At 41.5% G+C, this 24,585-nt stretch overlaps 4 protein-coding genes across 7 annotated transcripts; all 4 read left to right on the plus strand.

Annotated features, from left to right (window-relative positions):
- The first annotated feature begins 13 nt into the window (after positions 1–13).
- On the plus strand, positions 14–4,291 carry zpcx (zona pellucida protein C). Its single transcript, XM_062397677.1, has 9 exons — positions 14–483; positions 560–672; positions 744–823; positions 1,610–1,781; positions 1,849–1,954; positions 2,951–3,036; positions 3,127–3,212; positions 3,290–4,142; positions 4,220–4,291. Exons 1-9 carry the CDS (start codon positions 16–18, stop codon positions 4,239–4,241), a joined length of 1,986 nt encoding a protein of 661 aa, XP_062253661.1. The 5' UTR covers positions 14–15; the 3' UTR covers positions 4,242–4,291.
- Positions 4,292–5,551: 1,260 nt separating this feature from the next.
- Positions 5,552–14,735, plus strand: pabpc4 (poly(A) binding protein, cytoplasmic 4 (inducible form)). Of its 2 annotated transcripts, none has more exons than XM_062397842.1 (15): positions 5,552–6,192; positions 8,660–8,853; positions 9,473–9,588; positions 10,455–10,594; positions 11,138–11,232; positions 11,314–11,451; positions 11,554–11,649; positions 12,095–12,364; positions 12,810–12,903; positions 13,328–13,423; positions 13,530–13,660; positions 13,752–13,842; positions 13,934–14,064; positions 14,162–14,286; positions 14,373–14,735. In XM_062397842.1, exons 1-14 carry the CDS (start codon positions 6,000–6,002, stop codon positions 14,261–14,263), a joined length of 1,887 nt encoding a protein of 628 aa, XP_062253826.1. In that variant the 5' UTR covers positions 5,552–5,999; the 3' UTR covers positions 14,264–14,286; positions 14,373–14,735. The 2 variants fall into 2 exon arrangements, with proteins under 2 accessions (XP_062253826.1, XP_062253827.1); XM_062397843.1 differs by having other exon boundaries at positions 12,813–12,903.
- A 1,526-nt stretch (positions 14,736–16,261) lies between these two features.
- Positions 16,262–20,809, plus strand: ppie (peptidylprolyl isomerase E (cyclophilin E)). Its single transcript, XM_062397942.1, has 10 exons — positions 16,262–16,318; positions 16,674–16,772; positions 16,869–16,912; positions 17,637–17,663; positions 18,043–18,124; positions 18,215–18,318; positions 18,399–18,522; positions 19,087–19,272; positions 19,393–19,535; positions 20,555–20,809. Exons 1-10 carry the CDS (start codon positions 16,288–16,290, stop codon positions 20,621–20,623), a joined length of 909 nt encoding a protein of 302 aa, XP_062253926.1. The 5' UTR covers positions 16,262–16,287; the 3' UTR covers positions 20,624–20,809.
- A 738-nt stretch (positions 20,810–21,547) lies between these two features.
- Positions 21,548–23,539, plus strand: gjb10 (gap junction protein beta 10). 3 transcript variants are annotated; one of them, XM_062398178.1, is made up of 2 exons: positions 21,548–21,640; positions 22,083–23,539. In XM_062398178.1, the coding sequence occupies exon 2, from the start codon at positions 22,118–22,120 to the stop codon at positions 22,907–22,909; it is 792 nt and encodes a 263-aa protein (XP_062254162.1). In that variant the 5' UTR covers positions 21,548–21,640; positions 22,083–22,117; the 3' UTR covers positions 22,910–23,539. The 3 variants fall into 3 exon arrangements, with proteins under 3 accessions (XP_062254162.1, XP_062254163.1, XP_062254164.1); XM_062398179.1 differs by having other exon boundaries at positions 21,565–21,640; positions 22,086–23,539; XM_062398180.1 differs by lacking the exon at positions 21,548–21,640 and adding an exon at positions 21,664–21,855.
- Positions 23,540–24,585: the final 1,046 nt, after the last annotated feature.

A 24,585-nucleotide genomic window follows, 5' to 3' on the forward strand; every position in this document is an offset into this window, starting at 1 on the left:
TCATTTAGGTCCCACATGTGGCTGTGGACTCACACAGCTTGGTCCACTCTGAGCTTTGAAATGGGGCTGGTCGGGACCTTCTTTTGCATTTTTGTTGGACATCTTGTCTCTGTTCACTCAATGATCATAAATAGGCCTGATGCCACACTCTCCTGGGATTTTCCAGGATTACCTGATGACCTCGAGCCTTTGTCATTTGAGAGAAACTTTGATTTCTCTCCGTTCAACACCATCTTCAGCTCCTGGCAAACCCGCGGCCCTGACTTCCACATGCTCGCTGACCTTCCTCCTATCCTGAACGTTCCCAGAGTACAGGTGTTCTGTGATCAATCTCAGCTCACTGTGCTGGTGGATAAGAGGTCCTACGGTGCCATGTTGACTGTAGAGGAGATTCAGTTGGGTGATGGCTGCCTTAGCAATAGAGAGCGACCAAACCAATTTGTCTTTATTTACAGCGTAGACAAGTGCGGAACCACACTTGCAGTGAGTTGACCAGATTCTCCTCTCACTTAGCACCTCTTTTTGAGGCTCTTTCTGAACCCTCCCTCTTGTCTTGCAGATGCATAATGGTTTGGTGATGTTCACCAACGCCATCCATGTTAATCTCAAGAAACCACTCGCCCCCTGGTGGCAAACTCCTTCCACGGTGCACGTCTCCTGCATCCCAAACAGGTGAGCATTCAGAGCCATCTGATGGTGATTGCTAAAAAACGCATACTAAAGATAACTTCATGTCTTTACAGGTCTTATGTTCGTCCAAGCTTGTCAGACTCAGTGGTCCCTTCTGAGAACGGCAGGCGATTCAATCTCAAAGTTGTGACATGTGAGTAATGACTCATTGGGCACATACCTCTGCCAAGGCCAAAACGTCCCCTTATCTAATTACATTTCAACCATGGAATCAAGATCCAGTGATTAATTCTCTCATTCTCCACTAAACCTCTCACATCATAATATTCAACACTTAACATCTATATTTATATCATGGTCACTTAAAATGGTTACATTGCAATATATTATGTTCACTTACTTTCTAATTATTTTTAATTATTTTCGGTATCATGGTCACTACTGTTTCATATTTTTCTATTTTCATTACAATAACACTTAACATCATTCCACTTTATCCCCAGCACCTGCTTTTTGTACAGTGTCTGTTTTTGCAGGTTGTTTGTTTTCATACTCCTATTGTATTCCTATGTGTAGTTTTAGAAGTGTACTTTTTTTTTTTTTACAGTGCTTCGACACTGTTACTTTAATTCTGTTTTTCTATTACTGCTGTAACAAGTGAATTTCCCCATTGTGTGGATAAATAAAGAAATCTAATTTAATCCCTGATGAATCGGGGAACAAGTTAACACCCTTTCACAATGTTAAAGAAAATGGGGGTGCCCTCTGATGTTGATCCGCACCAAATTTGAATGGGTTCTTCCTTGTGTAGTGCTCCACCCCTCCACAATTTTTTCATAAATATCATCAGGTCAGTAGATTTAGTGTAATCCTGCTAATGGACAAAACAACACAAACAGGCAGATGCAAACATAACCTGTTGTGGTGCTGTTACATTGGGGACTTCAGTAGCAAACAGAGTTTTTACTGTTTCCTGTAGCTTCCTGGAGCAGTGTCACAGAGTCAAACGTCTATGAAAGAGGCCAAGTTATCAACCTGCAGGTTTCTGCCCAAACTAAACCTGATCAGCAGCTTTTCGTTCAGTCCTGCTTCGTCTCTGCGTCCCCGGAGCCTCAGAGTAAACCCCGGCATGCAGTCATAATGAACAAAGGGTGAGCATCCAGCTAGTCAGGTCAGCGTTACTCCACTGTTGTGTCTAAATTTCTATATCTGTGACAGGTGCACAGCCCCACTGGGTTCTCCTCATCCTGTTGTACAGTTTGTGGCCTCCAGCAGAAGGGATGTGGTCAATTTTGCTCTGAACACATCATATCTCATTTCTGAGGTGAGTCCTTTTTTTTTATATATTTTTTTTTTACCTGTGTGATGGTGTTGCTGGAGACAGTATTTTCACATGTGTGAGAATAAAATGACTAAAGTTATTGCAAGGTGTCACCGGAAAAAATTAAAGGATGGTATGTCTAGCTTTTGGAGATGATGGGTCAAAGATTAAGGTAACAAAGAATATAGTCAGACTGAACTATTTCTTTAAATAATCCGACTAAAGAGAAAATCGAAACCTTATATTGACCAGAAAGTCATCCCACTACGCACCAGCATAAAAAGGTGACTTATAGGATGCCCCATCTACAGAGGCTTCAGGGGTCCACAGTGAATGCAGGTTTGCTTCTGATCCGACCATTTGCTGCATGGGCTTCCCCAGTAATGGCTTTAAAACGATTTTTCCCGCTCTTATATCCTGTGATTTCCTTCCTATGAAAATGGCATCATGCACACTTGAAAATGCATATTTCAAGGCATTTCTTCCTCCTATAGTTGTATAGATGCAACCGACAGCATTATTAAGTGATACTATTATGTCCACTAAGGAGGTTGTTTTGTCTAATACGATTATACAATAATTAATAGATTACAATGAAACTGGGTGAAGGATATGTCAGGGAAAAATGCATTAATTCATATCGGGGAGAGGATCAAGGAATATATATATATAAAAAAAAATGTTTAAACTGTTTTTTTTAAATTGTATAATTTAAACCTCAAACATTTAGGGGGTTGCTATCAATGAGGGTGTGCGACTCAAATAAAAATCTGGAATTGTGTGTAGACTATATAGGCACACTATTCTGTAGGTTAGACATGTATTGTGTGGCCCTATAGCTCAAGGCTTTTAATTTAAGGGAACAGTTGGGCCTTGGTCGAGGTATACATTATAATAAGTGCCTTTCTAGTTATATCATTTCCCTGACAGGCCTTAGCTTTCTGCTGTTCAACTGAGTGACCTTATTAACTATTTATTTTAATTTTCCCCACCTTGAAGCTTTATGTTCACTGCAGCGTGATCATCTCACAACAGGGTGTCACTCGTGACTCTAAATCCTGCAACTACAACTTAATCCAGTCTAGGTACAATACTCATCCACTAAAAAACTTGTATATACATACACAGTTGTATTCTGTTGCTTTACCGTGACTTCTAAAATGTTCTTGTGTCAGGTGGGAAGACCTCGGTGGAGACGTTGAAGTGTGCGAGTGCTGCAGCTCCAAGTGTAAAGCCCTGTCAGTGAGGCACCATCCTGAAGGTCAGTGCAATTTTTAATATACAATAATGAATATTTGGGGGTATTTCTTAATAACTTGGGGCCTCATGTCATTTCAGGTCAGATCAGGGCGACACTCAGCACTGGTCCATTAGTTATTGTGGACAAGGATATTGAGATGAGCTCAGAACATGAGGTCTCTGAGCCACAAAAAAAGCCCTCTGCCCCCATTACCAACTCCATGCAGTCTGACGCTGCAGTGACAGGAGCCGCAATCATTTCTGGTGCTTCTCGCTCAAGAAGCAAGGTCTCATCTCCTCCACAGGGTGTCATCATGGTGAGTGAGGACCCAGCAGCCAGACTGACCCTTTGGCTGCCTGGACAGCTGCAGCAGACTGAAGGCGGTTTGACAAATCGGTTAAAGGCAAGCGACACATCTTCAAATGACCATCCTGCACCACAACCTTCAAATCTCCCCATAAACCAGATCGAAGGTCAAAATCTCAATGGACTAAAAAGTGACTCTTCATTACGGGATCTGAAGCTTCCTGTAATGGTTGACAGATGGTTGATCCCAGCCTTCGCAGAGGATTCTCCAAGACAAACGTGGTCTGGAAGCTCTACAGTGTTTGGCCCAGACGTTCCACAAGTCGACATCCTTCTGCTGGCTGAGGCGACTGTAAATGACCTTAACCGGGTTCATTTTGACCAAGTGGAAGATGAGCCGGCTCAAATGCAGGCGGATGCAGCTGTGACGCCCGAAAAACAAACATATTATGTCAAACCAATAATTCGCTCAAAACTTGCGTTCTCCAAAGGCACAGATGGGACACAGACGCTGAGTTATGAGGAAGAGGCGGTGGAGCACGAAGAGGGAAAAGGTGGAACTAGAGGATGTGGGATGGATGGGTCTAAAAGAAAACAGGAGCCCGGACAGAAGGGGCTGCGCTCGGCCTTCCTAGATCTGCTGAGGTATGTAAACATGGAAATATTGTATATTTTTGTAATGTCGTTGTAGAAGCTACTAATTTATATTCTCTACTCCTCAGGACGATGGACAAAGCTGAATAATTGCATCTATTTTATAATTTTGGTTTAATGTAATAAACTGTTGAGCAAAATTCTGGACTTTCTTTATTAAGTGTCATTCCAAACTTGTGGTTTTGAACAGACTGGATATGAAGATGGATGATGCAGCTCCTTTTCCTCTCACTATTCATGAATTAAACTTGGAAATCCAAATTACAAACGTTGCCATCTTGCACATTGGACTGCGAGTCTGCAGCATTTGGGGCGGACAGAGTTGCAGTATTGAGGTCCGGTCCCTCCACAGCTCAAGTCACTTTAGCTGTGAGCCCATGACGTTTTTAAAACATTTACTGGGAATGGCAGCTATAACCTCCAAAGGTCCCCTTAAATCCAATAAGAAAACATTCCCACACTAATATAATTCAGTCCTTTACAAATGCCAAATTTTTCCTTTTACATTAATTATTCCCTGGGAAATCAATGAAAATGCCCCAAAAACGGCTACTATTGCAATGTTAAAATCTGCACCAGGACTCAATGGGTTACTTACGGACCCACACTGCATCCTTCCAAGTTCTGTGGTTTTCCATCCTGTCAGGCTTTTTTTTTTTTTTTTTTTTTGCGTAACCCTGACTGATGAAAATATAACCCCCTTTGCCTAGGTAATTAAAACCCAACACGCTACAGAAAAATGTCTTAAAGCGACATCAGCGTGATTAGACATTATACCCAAAATGGCGGAGGCCGTCTCTGAGAACTTTGACTTTTTATTCTGGTCCATTCCCATCCTGTAACATGAAGGAGCAGGTCTATGTATGGACTAAACTGCAGCCAGCCTACAGGTAGCGATAAAGATGCTTTGGCTTCACTTATAGTTTTCACTTAATCAATCTTTATTTTATTTAACAATATTCAAATGTACATCAGGTACAATTGTATGGACATAAAGCTAAATATTGTAAAGCTTAAAGAAATTATATTATAATGAAGCTTATTTTCTAAACCATATCATATAAAACACATTGCCCATTCTTGTTTAAGGTCGTATGTATATAGTTTTAACAAACAAATCAGAAAAAAATAGCTTGAAGTGACAGTATTTATTTCATTATTTAACAGTTCTTCCACTGTTGAGTCGTCCTGTCAAAGCATGAATAAGCACTTTTCAGGGTGCATTTCGTCCCAGATGTCGCTGTGGGGAGCAGGGCTGAGTAGTTGAGACGGTGCAGTGTGCTCTCTCCCTTTTTCAACGTGTGTGTGTGTGTGTGTGAGACCCCGGCCACTGTTTCCTCCGCACCTCTCTCTCCCTGTATAAAGTGCCCACGCTTCCCTCCCGCAGTCTCTTTCACCGACCACATAACAACCGTGAGTGTCTAACTCACCGTGCTAGAAAAAAAAACTTTAAAATATAAAAAAAATACAAAATACAAAACCTACAAAATCTAAACAAAAACAAGAACCAGAAATACTTGAAACAAACGCTTTAAAAAAAAATCGTAAAAATTGTAATTTAAAAAAATATCGTAAACAAGAGGCCTCGGGTTTATCCCAACGTTGGCGTCTTTAAAAAAACAAAAAAACAAGGAGGAATCGGAGCAGTAAGGGATTTTTTTTCTTTTTCAATTCAGATTTTTCTTTTATTTAAAGTTGTCTTCATCGGGCTGGATCAGACAGCCACAGACCTCCCAGTCTTTATTCTGACGAGTGAACCGCAGTCTGGAGTCCTTTATAACGGCTTTTTTTTGAATGATCATTTTCTGTTCGAGAGAAGCTTCATTTTAACTGAGTCAAGTCCGAGGAATGAACACAGCGACCGGGAGTTATCCGATGGCTTCTCTCTACGTGGGCGACCTGCACCCGGACATCACGGAGGCGATGCTGTACGAGAAGTTCAGCCCCGCCGGACCGGTGCTCTCTATCCGGGTCTGTCGAGACATGATCACCCGGCGATCCCTGGGGTACGCTTATGTCAACTTCTCCCAGCCTGCAGACGGTAAGAGGACATGTCCTGTCCCCGTGTGTGTGTGTGTGTGTGTGTGTGTGTGTGTGTGTGTGTGTGTGGCAGCAGCACACACCTGTATAGAAAAAGGTAGAGAAGTATGCACCCCTCCAATGTTGACAATGTCACCCTATTCTTTCAATGTCAAGCCTCAAACTGTCAACATATAACAGCATGCAACAATAATGACAGATTAGATTTATCTATCAAAATATGTTTGCACACACAATAATAACTGGATAGATCGATCGAAAATACTGTATAGTCTGAATCGCACATTTACCTCATCCAAATGTATAGCCTACTACAGTCCAAATAAATAGGCTGTACCTACACATGATTGCACATTACCTTTCTGCTCTCTAACACAATTGCATAACCCAATATCACAAGATTTATATATATTTTTTTCTTCCACTCTATTCTTCAACAAATTCTCTTCATCCTCAATGAATCAACAACCACAAATGGAGTTTTTTGCAAATTAGCTCAGTCTCTTGCAGTTCTTGTGCCTGGTTGTCCCACTTCTTATGTACTCCTGGAAATATCCTAGAGCCCCGACCCAATGTGGTGTTTGACCTATGCTTTAAACTCAACAGTAAAGCCATGTTGTGCTTATCAGTTCTGAAAATAGACGTTTATCCCGGTTGATCTTTTGCATTCAGCCCAAACTGACCCATTTCTGCTTCTATTTTAAGACCCGGAGAGTGACCCTAATTCCCACTGCACGCCGCTGCCATATTTCCACTGAGTGAGAGAAAACGGGACGAGCACAGCTGATTAATAACCTCCTGTATGGTCTGATTGATAAACCAGTTTGTTCTACTCCCAGGTTAATTTTCAAACTGGTTGGTGATCAGTTAAATCTTAATCCAGGCTAGTTCTTTATCTATAAGGACCTGATGCCACATGTACCAAGGGCCTTTATTCGGAGAGTTGTCCATGAACAACCAGTGGTATTGAACGTTGAGCAGTTGTAGCAGGTGGTTGTGTTGCCGTCAGAAGCCTGGTGATAATGTTGACTTTGTCTGGACCCTTTTTTTCCTTCAGTGGTCGTGTATCAACACCTGTGACTACTTCTCTGTGCGCACGTCAGTTCCCAACAGCTGGAGTAATGATGGTTTACTACCGGCTCACTCCCAGAGAGGTGGTCTCACTCACTGGGAGAGACCTTGAGTGAAAATACACCATTTGTTCTTGGGAGGTTTAGATCTGAAGTGGGGGGAGGGGGCTTCTGGGTATTTAGATGGTGTCCAAACCATGCACGTGTCTGTGGGCGTTTAAACACAAATAATGATGACATGGTTGGTGACTGGTCACTACAGATGATTTCATGCAGCCAATTGTCTTCATTTAATTCTTTACATATAAGTGTGAACACTCCAGAGACTTGGTGTTGCACATCTGAGAATTCCTGTTGAATATGTCTCTTTGCGATCAATGGTACAGAGTGGTGCTCCCTCACACTCCTCGCCAGCACATACCTCTCAGGACCCCTCTCTAAATATAGAGCTTCTATCTGAGCAGCCGAAAACCTGCCTGCCCATAATACTTTACCTATTAAATGACAGAAAGAAACATTTTACAACACTGACAGCATTCATCTTTCTAAATGGCATCATGTAATCCAAAAACATCATCTTGTATTCCATAGAGGAACCTTCCACGTTTGACAGTGATGCACACACGCGCTCGAACTGACACACACACACAACTTTTCTGAGCACATGGGTTGTAAAGTACAATTGCGAGCCAAACTGCTGATGCCAGCAGACGCAAGGCAGCTCCGTTTTGTTTACCAGACACTTTCAGCTGGATAGCCCGGCCTGCGTTTGTGTGTGTGTGTGTTACTGTGGAGTAACTGAACAAAAGGGTGTTTGGTATTTGTGCCAACGTGGACATTAAGAGCCTGTGTGATAATTAAAGCAGTAGACAGTGAAAAGCTATAAAGACAAACCTGAAACACACTATTTCTGATGCTGTTGTCTGAGGTTCTTCCACTGTAACAGGCGAATAGGTGGGATGTGGTGAGTCAGAGAACAGGGGCCAAGTGCTTGCTGACTGCAGCTGCTCGCCACCACATGTCCCAGCTGCTCACAGACAACTTGTCAGCCTCATAGACGACTGCAGTATCTGTGCGTGCTCTGTAAACGGGCTGGCAGCAGGGATCCTCCATTGTGACACACACAGCACTGGGGGACAAACTATTTTATTAGTTGCCTACTGTTACCTCTCCAGGAGTTTTCTTATTTTGGGGCTGTTGTTATTAGCGTAAAGCACATGGCTGCATTCTAGTCACTGTTGCACAATGGGACTGTCAGAATAGAGATTTATTTTTACTACGCACGATGAAGCATGATATGTTGCGTCATATCAGAAACTGATATGTTTTCAGACTAATGTCTCTGTGTAAACAATCCCCCATTACTTTTCCCCCCGCCCCTCTGACCCTCCTCCCTAGCCGAGAGAGCCCTGGACACCATGAACTTTGACGTTGTGAAAGGGAAGCCCATCAGAATCATGTGGTCCCAGAGAGACCCCTCCCTCAGGAAGTCTGGAGTGGGCAACGTGTTCATCAAGAATCTCGACAAGACCATTGACAACAAGGCCCTGTACGACACCTTCTCCGCCTTTGGCAACATCCTCTCCTGCAAGGTAGAAGTTTCCCCTAAGCGTCAACGGGGGTCTTTAGATAAGGGGAATGATCCCACTTTCCTATCCTGGTTAAAAGCTGTTAGCTTAGCATAAAGACAGGAAACAGGAGAACAAGGGTAACCCGTCTCCATCCATATTGTTGTTTAAATGGGGTTATGGTTGTAGTTTAACTCCCACTCTCTCACATATCATTCTATAATTTACATTATTTACTAAATTTCAGTATGGACTCAAAACAAACTAAACATAATTAGACATTCTGATGGGTTCTGTTACCTTCAGGCAGAGCCAGGCAAGTTGTTTGCTATTGAGGACCAAAACTGCCACAATTACAAATTAAGAAAGAACTAAATGACTCAATAATATACAAAACACATCCAGAAATAAATATTGAATGTATAAAAAATATAATAGATTAATGAATAAATAATAACAAAAACTGTGGTTTTTGTTATGTGGTAAGGTCACTTATTTATTTATTTATTTATTTATTTATACATACTAAACAGCTAGCCCAATTGAATGACTTGATAATATATAAATAAAATAAAGGGCAAAAATAAATGATTTAATACATAAGAAATACATTTATATTCCAGTGTGTCTTTCCTTTCTCCAGGTGGTGTGTGATGAAAATGGGTCCAAGGGCTATGCCTTCGTCCATTTCGAGACCCAGGATGCTGCTGACCGCGCCATTGAGAAGATGAACGGGATGCTTCTGAATGACCGCAAGGTGTGAGTGTCCGATCATCTAGGAGCACATCTTAATGCCTAATTAATATTAGGCGATAGCGACAGCTTATTGGGATCAGACTGATATTAGCCTGTGATACATTTTGTTACTCTTCTATAAATCTGACGTGTGTGTTCCTGCACTTGTGTTGCGTGAACTGACTTGTCTTGTCGATTTTCAGCTGGAGAGTTTGTGTGTGAATAATTTGACTAATAACTCATTACTGCCAGTAGGAAGAAAACCTCTAAACTGATACAAAAACAACAGAAAATACTAAAATCTTTAACTAATCTTTCCCACCAGATGCATTTTTTTGTTACTTCCATTTGTCCACCTGCTGGTCAGCCGTCTTGGAGTGTTTGTGTGTGTGTGTATGACCACGCTTGTATGTTTTAGTGATGGATCGAATGCAGGAATGCAATACTGGATGGCAGAAGGGGAGAGGTCGTCGTAGCAAGGTATATAAGATCATTTGGTCGTCCTCAGCTTTCCTTTGTACTGTGAGACTCTGTTTCTCCATCCTTCTCCATCCACCTCCTCATCCAGTTTGGACCAAGAGTTAGTCAGTGTGTAGCATGCCAACATATCTGCCTGCCTCTGGTGATGTTAACAGAAGCTTGTTGTGGTTGTTTTTCAATGTTTACTCCAGGAATGATGATGAAATGTAGATGTGATGTTGTAAATGTCGTCCGTGATTGTTGTCAAAGGAACCTTTACTTATAGTGCTTGTGTGGTCAGGTCTGTGCTGGACACCTGGATGACCAGTGTTTTTTTTAGATCGGAACAAGAGATGGAGCCTGGTTTGCTTTTCAAGTTTCTCAGGACTGTTTTACGAGAGTGTGTTTTGCTGCTCTCCCTCCATTTTCAGGTTTGTGGGTCGTTTCAAATCGCGCAAAGAACGGGAGGCTGAACTCGGTGCCAGAGCCAAAGAGTTTACCAATGTCTACATCAAGAACTTTGGGGACGATATGGACGATGAGCGGCTGAAGGTGTTTTTTGACAAATATGGTAAACAGATTTTTAGATATTCACTGGTGTCTCGGGGTATTGATATCCGTCATGGTGAAAACATTCAAATAACTCGTTAGCAAGTTGTCTATAAAGTAAAAGCATGTGTTGGTTTTGTTCCTGAAATGCTTTAGAATAATGAATTACAAAGCTTGTGAACTTGGGACTGAAGATTGTGTCGATTGTTTAACAGATATAGTCGACATGCAATGTATGGAAAATAACACCCAACACAGTCAATCCTTCAAATATATTTTATTTTATTTTATGAAAAGCAATGACTATGAAATAATTCCAGATAAACCAGGTAGGATGAACACAAAGTTTTCACAAACGATAAAAAGTGACAGTACATTGTAGAACTGTTTGAGGAGGACACATAAATGGCAAGGAATAATTCTGATGTAGCTCTGAAGCATTAACACATACCAAGAGAAAAGCCCATTCCAAACTGGCAGGTTTAGAACGTGCACTGCACCCGTTACATACAAATCCTAATCTAGTTTCTTCTTGTCTTTCGGCTACGTTTTTTGGCCTGTGCAGGTAAAACCCTCAGCGTAAAAGTGATGACAGACCCCACTGGCAAATCCAGAGGCTTTGGATTTGTTAGTTACGAGAAACACGAGGATGCCAACAAGGTACTTTGGCCCCATGGAAATGTGAAATGTGTATTTTAATGTCCTAGAAAGTTCCTCTGATAACTCTGTCTTCATCCAAAGGCAGTAGAGGACATGAACGGCACAGACCTCAATGGCAAGACCGTGTTTGTGGGGCGGGCGCAGAAGAAGATGGAGCGGCAGAACGAGCTAAAGAGGAAGTTTGAGATGCTGAAACAAGAAAGGATCAGTCGTTACCAGGTCAGCAGGAACATAAACGTTAGATACAGTCACTATTATATATTTTTATTCGATCGTATGTTTTTTTCAACGAAACTTAATGGTTGATTGTTGTCCTTTCAGGGTGTAAATCTGTACATTAAGAACCTGGACGACACCATCGATGATGAGAAACTGCGTAAGGAGTTCTCTCCATTCGGATCCATCACAAGTGCCAAGGTAAATAAAATCAGTATAATCCTGCGGTGCATCACCACTACAAAATAAAACACTTATACTGTACAAAATGGGTGGATTGATGGGTAGATGAGAAGATAGATGGGTGAGTGGATGGATGGATGGATGGAAAAAGACTAAAAAAGTCGGAGAAGAGAGAAATTCACTGAAAGAAAAAGGGAAATTCTTATAAACAAACAAATTGCACCAGCCATTATATGTAGATAAGTCATTGCAGTGTTCAGAATACATATGGCCATGAGGTTGAAACTGTTTTAAAGGGGTTCATTTTTAAGACCTGAAGCCTTTCCCAGAGGGCAGCAGCTTTAAAAGATGATGTCCAGGATGGGATGTGTCTTTAACTTTGTTGGCAGTGGGAGGGTAGTGGTCAGCATTGAAACAATGTGTATGTTTGAATTTACTCAGACACTCTCCCTCTTCATTTCAGGTGATGCTGGAGGAGGGCCGCTCCAAAGGCTTCGGCTTTGTCTGCTTCTCCTCCCCTGAAGAAGCCACCAAGGCTGTGACCGAGATGAATGGCCGGATCGTTGGCTCCAAACCGCTCTACGTGGCTCTGGCTCAGCGCAAAGAGGAGCGCAAGGCCCACCTCACCAATCAGTACATGCAGCGCATCGCAGGCATGAGAGCCATGCCCGCTAATGCCATCATCAATCAGTTCCAGCCCACCAGCGGATACTTCATGCCAGCAGTGCCACAGGTGTGACCAAGTTGACCAGAATCATAGATACATAAAAATCATAAAATTGTTTATGGCTGTCGCCACATTCAAACTCACCACTCTGGGAGCCAGAGCCTTCAGATGCTCTGGACCAGGACTCTGGAGGTCTCTCCCACCTCACATCAGACAACTGGACTCTATCAAACTGCTTGAATCTCAACTCAAGACACATCTGACTAGATCAGTCTGCCATACATAGCATCTATCCCATAATGGATTATTTATGATATATTGTCGGATGTCATTTGCTTTCTAGAAAGATAATGTCAAAAAAATGCATTATTAATATTGTTAATCGCTGTGGTTTTGGATTCGACAGGGAGATTCTCTTAGATACAATAGATTCCAAATATGCTGACATACTTTATTTTAATTCAGAATTCAAATGACACTGTTAGTTGACCTCGTTCTTTCTTATGTCCAGCAGGCCCAGAATAGGACTACATACTATGCACCCAATCAGCTGGCCCAAATGCGGCCCAACCCCCGGTGGCAGCAACAAGGTGGTAGAGGTCAAGGTGAGTGTTTGGCTTTATTTGACGATGCATCTATCACCACTTTCAGCCCTGGTATTAACATCCGTCCTGTGAGATCAAACGACAAAGTTCAGGTCTGAACGCACTCGGAGCATCTTCAATGCATCCTGAGATCTGATCACTCAGATCTCACACCTGTAAACTCAGACTGGGTAAAAACAAACTTTGGCCTCAGGAACATAAAAGTCCTGTTTGTTAATTGGCATGGAAAGCCGGAAAGTGAGATCACAATTGGTGTGAACAGACAAACTTAGAACTGTCCACTTGGGATGGTATCTTTCAGGAAGGATGTTAATACCAGGTCTGTCCAGGTCGTATCAGTTACTTAGTTTACTCAAACTTCATTGTTCATTTTAAAACCTGCGTGCGGTTACACATGGAGACCATTAATGCTTCTGTCACTCAGGTGGTTTCCAGGGGATCCCCAACTCACTGCGTCAGCCAGGACCTCGGGCCAACCTGAGACACATGACTCCTAATAACAACACACAGGGACCACGAGGTGTGTTCCCTAGCAAGCGGGCAGACAGATCCCCATACACCACCATACTGTAAAAGTTGTCAAGAATCTGTGTAAATCTTGCCCCATTTCTTCTATTCGCCACTAGGTGCTGGCCAGTCCATGGCTCCTCGTCCCTCCATGGGTGTCCCAGGCCCCCGAGCCATGCCACCTTACAAATACGCCACTGGCGTCCGCAACCCCAACCCTCAGGTGGTGCAGCCGATTGCCTTACAGCAGGTGTGTGCAAAAAATCAGTCAAAACATCCTCTCTTTCAGAAAATAATTAGATTTTTTTTGTACTTATTAACTTCTTTATGTGTTATTTCAGGCTCAGCCAGCTGTGCACGTTCAGGGCCAGGAGCCCCTCACAGCATCCATGCTGGCTGCAGCACCCCCTCAGGAGCAGAAACAGATGCTGGGTAAGACGTCTATTCACAATGAATTTATTTAAATGATTTTACATTTTTCAACAAGCTGATTTATTCTCCTTCACTTTTTTTTTCCGATTAGGGGAGCGTCTTTTCCCTCTGATTCAGGCCATGCATGCCAACCTGGCGGGAAAGATCACTGGCATGCTGCTGGAGATCGACAACTCTGAGCTGCTTCACATGCTGGAGTCTCATGAATCTCTGCGCTCAAAGGTACGTGGCCACCTCTGTCCTGATCACACTGAAGGGGCTGACATCCAATTAGCACACTGCACACTGTGACCTGATACTTTACGATCTCTTTGTACAGGTGGAAGAAGCTGTCGCCGTGCTTCAGGCCCATCAGGCAAAGAAAGACGCCACTCAAAAAGTGGGCACCATGGCTACTACTGCTGCTGCTGCCACATCCTGAAGACTGTGTGTTGTAATGGAGTGGTATGATCATACACTAACAGAAAACCAATTCATGATCATGCATATTAGATATTTTGTGGCACTAATGAAAAGTGTGTTTGTTTCAGGGCGAAGAAAAAGCCAATGGGAAGAGAAACACTACGCTGACTCCAAACACCAGAGCCTTCTGAAGTATTATGCAAAAATGTAAAACCAAGAAAAAAAAGGAAAAATGGAATTTTGAAGAATACTTGAACATTTAAAAAACATTTCAGTTAATAATTTTTTAGATCTGTAATACGTTTTAAATGAATTTTGAACGAAGGTCCTTCAATCACTGGCGAAAGAGATACACGTTTTCTAGAAGGAAAATGAGCCTCGTTCTTTTTCTTTGCTTGACATTTGATACTTGATTTGAAATGAAGGACTCATCCGATCATGTTTTCATGGGTGTGTGGTATTCTCAATAAAGGGCTGATACATCAAGGTCACCACTCTTGTGTTATTTAATCCTTGAACGTAACCTGTTGTGATCAGTTTCATTATAGTGTGTTTATCTGGGAAACAGTCATTAGTGTTACAGGGTAATGGGCAGAATTGTCAGGCCATAAATTATATAAATTTAAATATCATACAGTATTTTTATTTTGGCTGAGCAGGAGTCCTTCGAACTAATGGTTGATAAAAGTGACATTAAGGGGGAAAGATAGTATTTAAGTTTACCTCTTAAAAGGGTATTTTCGCATTCAAGACAGATTGATAGGTCAATATAAAATTCTTTTAGAAAATTGTCACTGATCCTTAAATTAGAAACATCAAGGTAATAATCATAACCAGGATTTCAAGGTCTGCCTTTTAAACGTTTTTAAATTGAGCTCTTAAATTCTTAATCTTTAATTGCATCTAATTTTGTATTTAAGTCTACGATGTTGTCATGGATAAATATCTGTCAACTTGAATGTGTTGCTTAAACTGTCATTTTTAAATTTATAGCTTTTATAAATTATAGATCTCGTCATTCCTTATTGTTCCTTGGTCAAATTACATTCAACTAAAAGTGTTGCAGCGGAGAAGATCAGAGGGCAGAAGCTCATTGATAAGGAGGATGATGTAGAGCTGGTTGATGGTAATACATGTCTTGTAGGATAATACAGAGTCCAACACTTTAACCTGTAGCGCAAAGTAAAGGGATTATTAGCATGCTTAATCATAAGCAAACAAAGCATGATGACACTTTCATATGAGGAATATTTTTTAAACTGTTAATGAAGCTGGTCAAACAAGAATTTGTGTACATTCGTTACAAGTAGTTAAAATAAATATGTGGTTGCCAGGTTTTTTTAATCCCTTCCCTCTGGTTATCATGTCAACAATAACGATATCTAAAATAGCCAGTTTTAATCCATATTCTCCACAGGTTTTTAGAAAGGTCAGAGGTCAAACAGCTCATTGGACACGATGAACTTAAGAGCCTTAAAAGCCTTATTTATTTCTAGCAGGGAATGTTCACCAGCTACAAAAAGTTTTAGAAAAGATTCATAATTTATTAAATTAATAACGCTGTTGCTTCTCCTATCACGAGACACTTCCCTAAATTTATTATGAGTTGTTTGTTTATTCTAATTATATATTAGAATTTGTAACTGTAAAAAATAATACTGTATAACTATTATATTATTATTATCATTATTGTTATCATCATTATTATCCTTATTATTATTATCATGAAAAAGCTAGATGACATTCTGTCCAGTTATCTAATGACCATCATCAGCAGAGATAATAGAGCACCACATTTCATCCAAGTGCATAATTTTGTTTCAGTCAAACTGAGATCAAGCATATAAAAGCATAAACGTTATTATCATTATAATGACATTGCTCTTTAGTTTGATAAATACAAAACTGTTCCACACATTTTAAGTTGAAGTTCAGGTTTCCCCTGACAGGGGGCGGTACAGCTCACCAGACCAAGGGGCGGGCTTTAGTGACCCTCCACCAATCACAACCTCCCGGGGTTAGGGTTGAAGGGTCAGATCCAATATGGCGTCTACCAAACGAGTGCTGTATGTCGGTGAGTTCTTATTATTTCTCATTAAAACTTGCAGAAGTAACGTTTTTTTCAGTGTGCGCAGTTAATTCGGTTGTGTTGTTGCTTCGATGGTGTAAAACACAAACATGTGTAAAGTGGATATAACGTGAATTACTGCGCGGGGAGAAGCAGCCGGTGCAATGTGGTTCAACAGTGAAATAATACAACACTACACATAAGGTGAAAGGTCCAGGATCTTGAATACAACACGTAAACCTGCCTCGTTTTCCTCTCGTTAAAATGCGCATAACATCGACTATACACAGGAGTAGATGCACTTCCATGAATAGGCGGATTTGTTGCCTGTTGTCGAGCTCAGTTGTGTGTTTGTGTTCAGGTGGTCTGGCGGAGGAGGTGGACGAGAAGGTTTTACACGCAGCGTTTATCCCGTTTGGAGACATCACAGACATCCAGATACCGTTAGACTATGAAACAGGTGAGAGCTGGAACTGTACAGTGACTGCACTGCGTCGGGGATTTCAATGATTTCTGATGTGAAGCTGCATTCATCTGTTTTCTATTCTGTTTTCAGAGAAGCACCGAGGATTTGCCTTCATTGAGTTTGAAATGGCTGAGGTATGTAGGAGTTATAGTGCTAAAGTAAACTGGCTGCAATTACAGCTGTATATTGCAATTAAACAATATCAATCACCAAAATGTAACCGTTATCAATAGCAATACAATACATATTGATCCAACATTCATACTGCTCTTAAAGAACATTCTATAAACCTCAACCTTCACTCACGAGCATATATCAGCCTTTAAAGATAACAGAAATAATTATGTGATATTTATCTTGATAATTAACTATAACAACTGATGATGAAGTTTTATCTTGTAGTAGTTTTCTAGTCATAACGCCCAACCCTAGCTGCAGTATTCTGATATCAACTAATTCATGACAGTATGGTCAATGAGAAAATAGCTGAATACTTATAATTATACTGTTAATTAAATTACATATAAATGTCCTGGATCCAGGTTTTTCGCAGCAATGAATTATAAGAGCACACAGTGTTTATAAAACAGGAATAATATAAAAGAACGAATGGGTCTGAGGTTAATTCAGGAGATAGTTTAAAATATTGTCAGTAATGGGCAATCTTCAGTTATTACTGTGGTGATGCTATAGTGTGTAAAGAATGGAGTAAATTGTTCAGCATCGTTGAAGGATCATGTTGTCTTATTCTGAAGAAGGTTAATGGTAGACTGACAGGTGAATGATTTGTTATCATAGTTAGCTATTGCACCGGGAAGATCTTTCAGGGTTAACCCTTTTTATCTTTCTCTTCTGTAGGATGCAGCCGCAGCGATCGATAACATGGTAAGTGGATCACATTCCTGCATACACATTCCAGTGATCAATGAAAGCGACGACAACATTTAAATATTAAATATATAACTTAATTTGCACGACTAAAACTAGATAAAAAGCAAATTTTGAAATGAAAACTAATGTAAGGACAGTATCATTTTTTCTTCAGCATGCACAAATACAAAAAGCATGTGAAACTTGACGACAGACTAGTTTTGATTCGAGGTCATATTCAACAACCTGCATCTGTAGGAGCACACGTTGTAGTTCCTGCGCAGTAAAATAGTTTCCTTCGGAGCCATTGAATTGGGTCACCATTTAAACGCAACCCAGAGAGTGAATCAAAATCTCCCTCTGTTGATATGAATGTTTTTGTTTATTTCAACAGAACGAGTCTGAGCTTTTCGGTCGCACTGTCCGAGTCAACATCGCCAAACCCATGAGAATCAAAGAAGGCTCATCCCGACCAGGTGATTTATTGGAAACCTATTGACTGATGACTTCCCCTCTGCTGTGATTTTTAAATCCACCGGTTTGATTTTAACTGTGCTCTCCCTCAGTGTGGTCGGACGATGACTGGCTGAAGAAGTTCTCGGGGAAGACCTCGGAGGAGGCTGATGCTGAGGCAGCGGGTGGAGAAACAACCACCACGGCAACACAGGAGGTGACAGTTCAATCTACCTGGAGCTGGTGTTACTGACTCTAACCCAATTAAGATGGTTAATGAAGATCTTTTTTTTGTAGGCTGAGCCTCCTGCTAAAAAGGGCAGAGTTAATCCTCAGGTATATATGGACATCAAGATCGGCAACAAGATGGCAGGCAGACTACGCTTCCTCCTGCGGGCGGACATCGTTCCCATGACAGCAGGTGTGTATGCAGTGTCCTGAGTGGATCTAACTGACCAGTCACATGTACTATTTATTTTGGGGTTTAATGGGGGATGTGCCTGATGCTTGGTGCTTGCGCAGTTGCAACCAATCAGTTTCCAGTTCAGGACAAACAATATAGCTGCCTTTTGGTGTTAACGTGACTTTCTTCCTGTCCATGCAATGCTGAAGAAATGTACCATGCAGCAAACTCCACAACCAGATGAACACACACCAGGTTCACACACTGACTCTACCTCATCTCTCCAGGATTATTTTAGGAAGTTTTCTGTCAGGCAAGATTTGTATTTGCATGAAATTGATTTGATTGGCCAGTGTTTGTTCTTTCGTATTTGTTTTAACATGATATAATTGGCCACTTCCTATATGTGTGAACCCTCGATAACATCCCATCTTAAAAAATACATAGTGAAACTTCAAATGCTTAGGTTTCTTGCATAAAGAAGTTCATTAATCTGTGCACCTCCTATAAAAAAAGAAAGAAAATTAACTCCAACTTAAAAACAAACAATAACCCAAATATCTATTCTCACATCTTGTGTAGAAAACTTCCGCTGCCTGTGCACACATGACAAAGGCTTTGGCTTCAAGGGCAGCAGCTTCCACCGCATCATCCCTCAGTTCATGTGCCAAGGAGGCGACTTCACCAACCACAACGGCACCGGTGGCAAATCCATCTACGGCCGCAAGTTTGATGACGAAAACTTTATCCTGAAACACACTGAACCAGGTGAGTCGTTTTGTAAGCAGTGCTTAGTGTGTGGGGACGTCTGTGGGTGAGGCCGGTGGTTTGTGTTTACTAGTAGATCCTGAGGGTGACTGGTTAAATCCATGTCTCTTGTGCTCACAGGGCAGCTCTCCATGGCCAACTCGGGCACCAACACGAATGGCTCTCAGTTCTTCATCACCACTGACAAGACAGACTGGCTGGATGACAAACACGTGGTGTTCGGCGAGCTGGTGGAGGGGATGGACGTGCTCCGTGCGATGGAGGTAAAACATAAAGGGCTTAACTTTACCAAAACTAATAAAAGGCTATATGAGAGGAATCAAGCTAGGTCACTAAGTAAAGCATATACCTCCGTCTGAGATCCATGAAATCAAAAAAAAAATGTAAAGAAATCTGTCTCACAATGTTTTCAAAAGTGAACAAATCCTGGATCTGCCCCCTGATTAGCTTTGTAGTTTTTGTATCATTAAACTAACCAAATAACTAACAAACAAACAAATGCAGATGAAAACATAAGGTTTGAGCTAAATATACTCATTCCCAGCTTGTAATTAATAAAATGCTCTAATTGTTGGTTCAGTCTGTTTCATTACTTAGTGTAGTAGATAAATATTGATAAAGATAAAGTTTTAAACAATGAGACACTGTTTGGAACATATAAGTGAATTAGTGCCCATAACTGCAGTACACTGTCAGGGGGGCAGCAGGTCTTTATGAACTCTTTAATTACATTTTACAAATAGAAGACCTTAAAAGAATGAAACTTTCTTAAATTCGCATTGGCTGGGTCTTCATCTTTGTGATACGACACCATCGAAGCTCATCTTGAAAATGTCTCTGCTCGGCCAGACCAAATACAGATACAGATTCCCCTATGTGCTGCTTAGTGTCTGTTTCTGTTTGAGTTTGTGAGTAAACTAATGCCTCTCTAGTCAGGCTGCTAGCTAGTTTATCAACATGGGGAAATGCAAGTTGAACAAAAAGTGCCCTGAGAATGTTGAGCACTCGTGGTGAATAAACCCAGAGGCTGGAAGTTCTTATGAAGCAAACTGCACAGTGTCAAAAGGTCATCAACATTTTAAATCTGAACAAATATATGTTTGGTATTTATTTGCATCACTGGTTAGGTGTTAAATTTAAATTCAAATGGTATCAAAAAGGTTTTAACCTGTTTATAGCTATAAACACTTGTGTTACAGTGACTAAAGTCTGTTATATTGTGATAAAGATTTATAGATTTAAACATGCTTTCAAGTCGTTTGAAATGATCTTCTCTCTTCAGGCTCAGGGGAACAAAGATGGGAAGCCGAAGCAGAAAGTGATAATCTCGGACTGTGGCGAATACGAGTGAACGCATCAGAGGCACACGCTTGATGTTTTTTGTATGTGTATGTAGAGGCAGTGAAAGTGTGAGAGCATGTGTGTGTTCATGGTCTTTGAAGCCACATCTTCTGTCATGTAAATATTTCAATGAACACTGTTTTCTACAGCTTGACTGTCATATTTTTACTTATTAAAAGTTGCATTTTGATAACGACTTATTGGTTTACTCCTTCATTGTTATATAGCTATAAATATATTTATTAAACACACTTTGTTCACATAGTATCTTTTTCAGATATGTTTAGCTATTACAAAGAAAGTTGTTGAACCACCTGACCACTTTTTTTAAAGCAAATGATGTACTTAAAGTGATTTTTCTTAGTTCAGTCAGTATTTTACCAGTTAAAACTGCTTATTTTCATGTTCTACTGGTTTCATTCAAACAAACTAAGCAAATAAACAAATAAAAACAACCACACTTATATTAGTGATTTCATTTAAATAGTTACTAATTATTTTGTTCTTTCAGTAATTTGTATGTAGTGCTATTCTCTTAAAAACACTTTCAAGTGTCAACATTTCATAGTTTCATATATCAGTCATTATTTCTTATTTCTTATGAACAGCTATTCCAAAGTTTCAAATTATAAAATTTATAATTATATTAGTATTATTGAATGAATAAACTATATTATAATGAATAAATGATACGTTATTAATACATGATTTGTACTATACATTTTCTAGAGCAAATGACAGACATGAGTCTAAATCATTCCGATCTGGCTACAGGACGTCAACTGTATTTCAACAAACCGTATAAAACCTTGGGGGTTCTCTTTATGTACCTGGAGGAGGGAGGGAGAGTTGGAGCAGCCACACCTGGCCAGGGGAGACGACACAGCAGCACAACAGCTCCACCCACCGCCTCTTTCACTCACCCACTCACTCTCCGCTGTGCTGTTGAGAAATCTGCTGGATGTCTGAGCGCAGAGCTTCATCCTGATCCCGTTCCTCCGCTTCATCCGCGACCAGAGGTTAAACTGTGAGTATTCACGTGCTATTCTTATTAACTCAGTATAAAAGTCACGCGAACTTGTTTGGATTCACTCGTTTGTGAACGTGGGCATTTTGGATACGCGTAATTGCGCACGATGGTAGAAACTTGAGAGCGGCAGTGAGGATGTGGTGTGGTTTGAGAAAGAGTTGTGTGATTGTCTCGGTACAGCGACGAACTACGACCGTCTTGTTCACTTAAATGTAAGTTATTGAGATTTTTTAAACCACCTAAATCTCTTTTATGCGCATTTTACTCTTGTTTTTCTCCTTTCCGTCTTTTTTTTGTGAACACATGAGTTCCTGTGTTAATGAACCAGTTCCGTCTCAGTTTCCCTTCTTCTCTTGTTTATTCTCCTCTACAACATGTCCGGTCTCTCTACTTGTTCCAGGCTGGTACATTTCTGAACATGTCTCCTGTCTTCCATCAGCAGGAAGAGAGGACAGACCGTGAAAAGACCTCGTCATGAACTGGGCATTCCTCCAGGGTCTCCTCAGTGGAGTGAACAAGTACTCCACCGCCTTCGGTCGAGTCTGGCTCTCGATCGTCTTCCTTTTCCGGGTCATGGTGTTTGTGGTGGCGGCGGAGAAGGTGTGGGGTGACGAGCAGAAGGACTTCAAGTGCAACACGGCCCAGCCCGGCTGCCACAACGTCTGCTACGACCACTTCTTCCCCGTCTCCCACGTCCGGCTGTGGGCGCTGCAGCTCATCTTCGTCACCTGCCCCTCGATGCTGGTGGTGATGCACGTCGCCTACAGGGAGGACAGGGAACGCAAGAACAAACTCAGGTACGGCGAGAACTGCCGACGCCTCTACATGAACACCGGCAAGAAGCGCGGTGGCCTGTGGTGGACCTACGTCCTCACTTTAGTCTTCAAAATAGGCGTGGACGCCACCTTCGTCTACCTCGTCTATCACATCTACGAGGGCTACGACTTCCCACTGCTCATCAAGTGCGAGCAGAAGCCGTGTCCCAACAAGGTGGACTGCTTCATCTCCCGGCCCACCGAGAAGAAGATCTTCACCCTCTTCATGGTGGTCAGCAGCCTGGTCTGCATCCTGCTCTCCATTATTGAAATCCTCTACCTGATTGGCAAACGCTTACGGGAATGTATCAGCAAGGTCCATCACTCTCACCACGTACCGGCCGACAACATGTCCATCCGTAGCACCTTGACGGACCAGAGCACTCTAAAATTGGGAAGGGAAAAGACCCCAGTAACCCCGGCACCCTCGTACAGAGTCGCCATATCTTGAGATACTGAGTAGAGACTTGTAGAAAAAAACAAACAAGCAGAGGCACAAGAAAGGAAAGCTGTTTGTCCTCGCTCCACAGGCGCTTCCTTAAAAGACTTGGCAGCTGACGTTTGTCTGCTCACAGACTGAACCACGATGGCGTTAGTTCCTGACTGTTCCTGGGTCCAGGGTCAGAGGAGACCACAAGTCCAATGTGTCACTGATCTGGAATGTGATCTCTGCTGTTTGATTTGATTCGATTTGATTTTTTAAACACATTCAAGCTCTACACTACAGTCCCTGAAAAGAAAAAAAAGATAATTTGTTTTATCCAGCCAATGAGTCACCCTCTGGTTTGGAGAGTACACATGTGGTTCTCTGTGTAAGATTTTCCCTCTGCTTGTGCCCAGCCTCAGAGCCTTCAATGTACTGTGTCTTACCCCTTCTCTTGCATGTTGAAGTCTTGTTGTAAATATTGTACTTTATGTAATTTATCAAAAGTCTTGAGAGATTGTGTTGTTGTGTAGAGAACAATGAAGTCGAAATTCAGCTTTTGCTGTTGTTGACATCAGGGTTTTTTTTTTTTTCATTCTTCAGACTTCATGGCTACAGAGTTGTTCACATACTTTTCATTAAAGATTTTTGTGTTTTGGAAAATGTGTTGTTTTCTTCATGTGGTCCCCACAGAGTAGTTGAGGCAGAATTTAATTCAGAACAGGTTGTTACTAATACACAGAAGAATCTTGGCACAGACCAACGTGAAGTGGCTGCCTCCCTGGAGAAGAGCATGTTGATCCTGCTACTGTATGGTGTGACTTCCGTCTCATACTTTCTTTCTGCCTCCCCTTTTTCCATGTGTTTCACAAAAAAAATACCTCCCTCCCTCCCTCCCCACTGGCCACACCAGAACGCCCTGTTGCTATGAGCGGCGGCCTCATTGTTTGGCATGATTGATACTTAGAGGAGGGCAGAGGAGGAGTCTCCCACTCCTCTGATTCATCTGCCCTGACGCGTGGAACCACCCAGCACAGGAATTTAACCGCCCGGGCACCGTCTGGATGGATGAATCCAGTATTTACACTGCAACGTGCCAGGGAAGGGTAAAAAGATGGCTTGTGTACTTACGGTGGATGTTTTTCAATTGTATCCACAGGGGGGGTGGGAGATTTCATCTTCTGAAACCTCGAACTAGATCATCAGCGTAGTGAAAGTGAATACATTATTGACTTGATGTCTATAAATATCATCGTTTAGAAACTCTATCTGGATAAAGACTTTCCACAAACAATGGTACAACGTTTCTCACTGGCACCGCTAACATCTGTTTCAGTTCAGTACTACCAATGAAACCTGTGAACAGATGAGGCCTGTGGATTAATACAGTAACTAGTTGTTACAGAAATCAACTTGTGTACCTATAGTGTTTTGGAGTGGCAGCTGAAACTTCACAGTCTCTACAGATGAAACCGACAATACTGGAAAGACGAGATACCACAAGGTGTAGATGAGAACAAAAATCTGTGTGTGTGTGTGTGTGTGTGTGGATGTGAGTCACATTTTTTCCACACTGACCTCTGCACTACCACAGGAAATATTGTCCAAACGGCCTCTTGGCCTTGGACATGAGTAGTTAATTAAACAAAAATAAATTATGTAATGTAAAGAGGCCCTAGTGTGTGCAGCTCTTGTTTATCACT

The sequence above is a fragment of the Platichthys flesus genome, chromosome 10, assembly GCF_949316205.1.
Source record: "Platichthys flesus chromosome 10, fPlaFle2.1, whole genome shotgun sequence".
Lineage (NCBI taxonomy): Eukaryota > Metazoa > Chordata > Actinopteri > Pleuronectiformes > Pleuronectidae > Platichthys > Platichthys flesus.

What these genes read in the sequence shown, in the direction of transcription:
- pabpc4 (XM_062397842.1), top strand. Translation starts at nt 6,000, where the DNA reads ATGAACACAGCGACCGGGAGTTATCCGATGGCTTCTCTCTACGTGGGC. An exon ending in TCATGCCAGCAGTGCCACAG is followed by an intron (nt 12,365 to 12,809) that starts GTGTGACCAAGT and finishes TCTTATGTCCAG; the next exon opens with CAGGCCCAGAATAGGACTAC. An exon ending in ATGAATCTCTGCGCTCAAAG is followed by an intron (nt 14,065 to 14,161) that starts GTACGTGGCCAC and finishes CTCTTTGTACAG; the next exon opens with GTGGAAGAAGCTGTCGCCGT.
- gjb10 (XM_062398178.1), top strand. Translation starts at nt 22,118, where the DNA reads ATGAACTGGGCATTCCTCCAGGGTCTCCTCAGTGGAGTGAACAAGTAC.
- zpcx (XM_062397677.1), top strand. Translation starts at nt 16, where the DNA reads ATGTGGCTGTGGACTCACACAGCTTGGTCCACTCTGAGCTTTGAAATG. An exon ending in TACAACTTAATCCAGTCTAG is followed by an intron (nt 3,037 to 3,126) that starts GTACAATACTCA and finishes TTCTTGTGTCAG; the next exon opens with GTGGGAAGACCTCGGTGGAG. An exon ending in GCCTTCCTAGATCTGCTGAG is followed by an intron (nt 4,143 to 4,219) that starts GTATGTAAACAT and finishes TCTACTCCTCAG; the next exon opens with GACGATGGACAAAGCTGAAT.
- ppie (XM_062397942.1), top strand. Translation starts at nt 16,288, where the DNA reads ATGGCGTCTACCAAACGAGTGCTGTATGTCG. An exon ending in CCGCAGCGATCGATAACATG is followed by an intron (nt 17,664 to 18,042) that starts GTAAGTGGATCA and finishes TTATTTCAACAG; the next exon opens with AACGAGTCTGAGCTTTTCGG. An exon ending in CCACCACGGCAACACAGGAG is followed by an intron (nt 18,319 to 18,398) that starts GTGACAGTTCAA and finishes TTTTTTTTGTAG; the next exon opens with GCTGAGCCTCCTGCTAAAAA.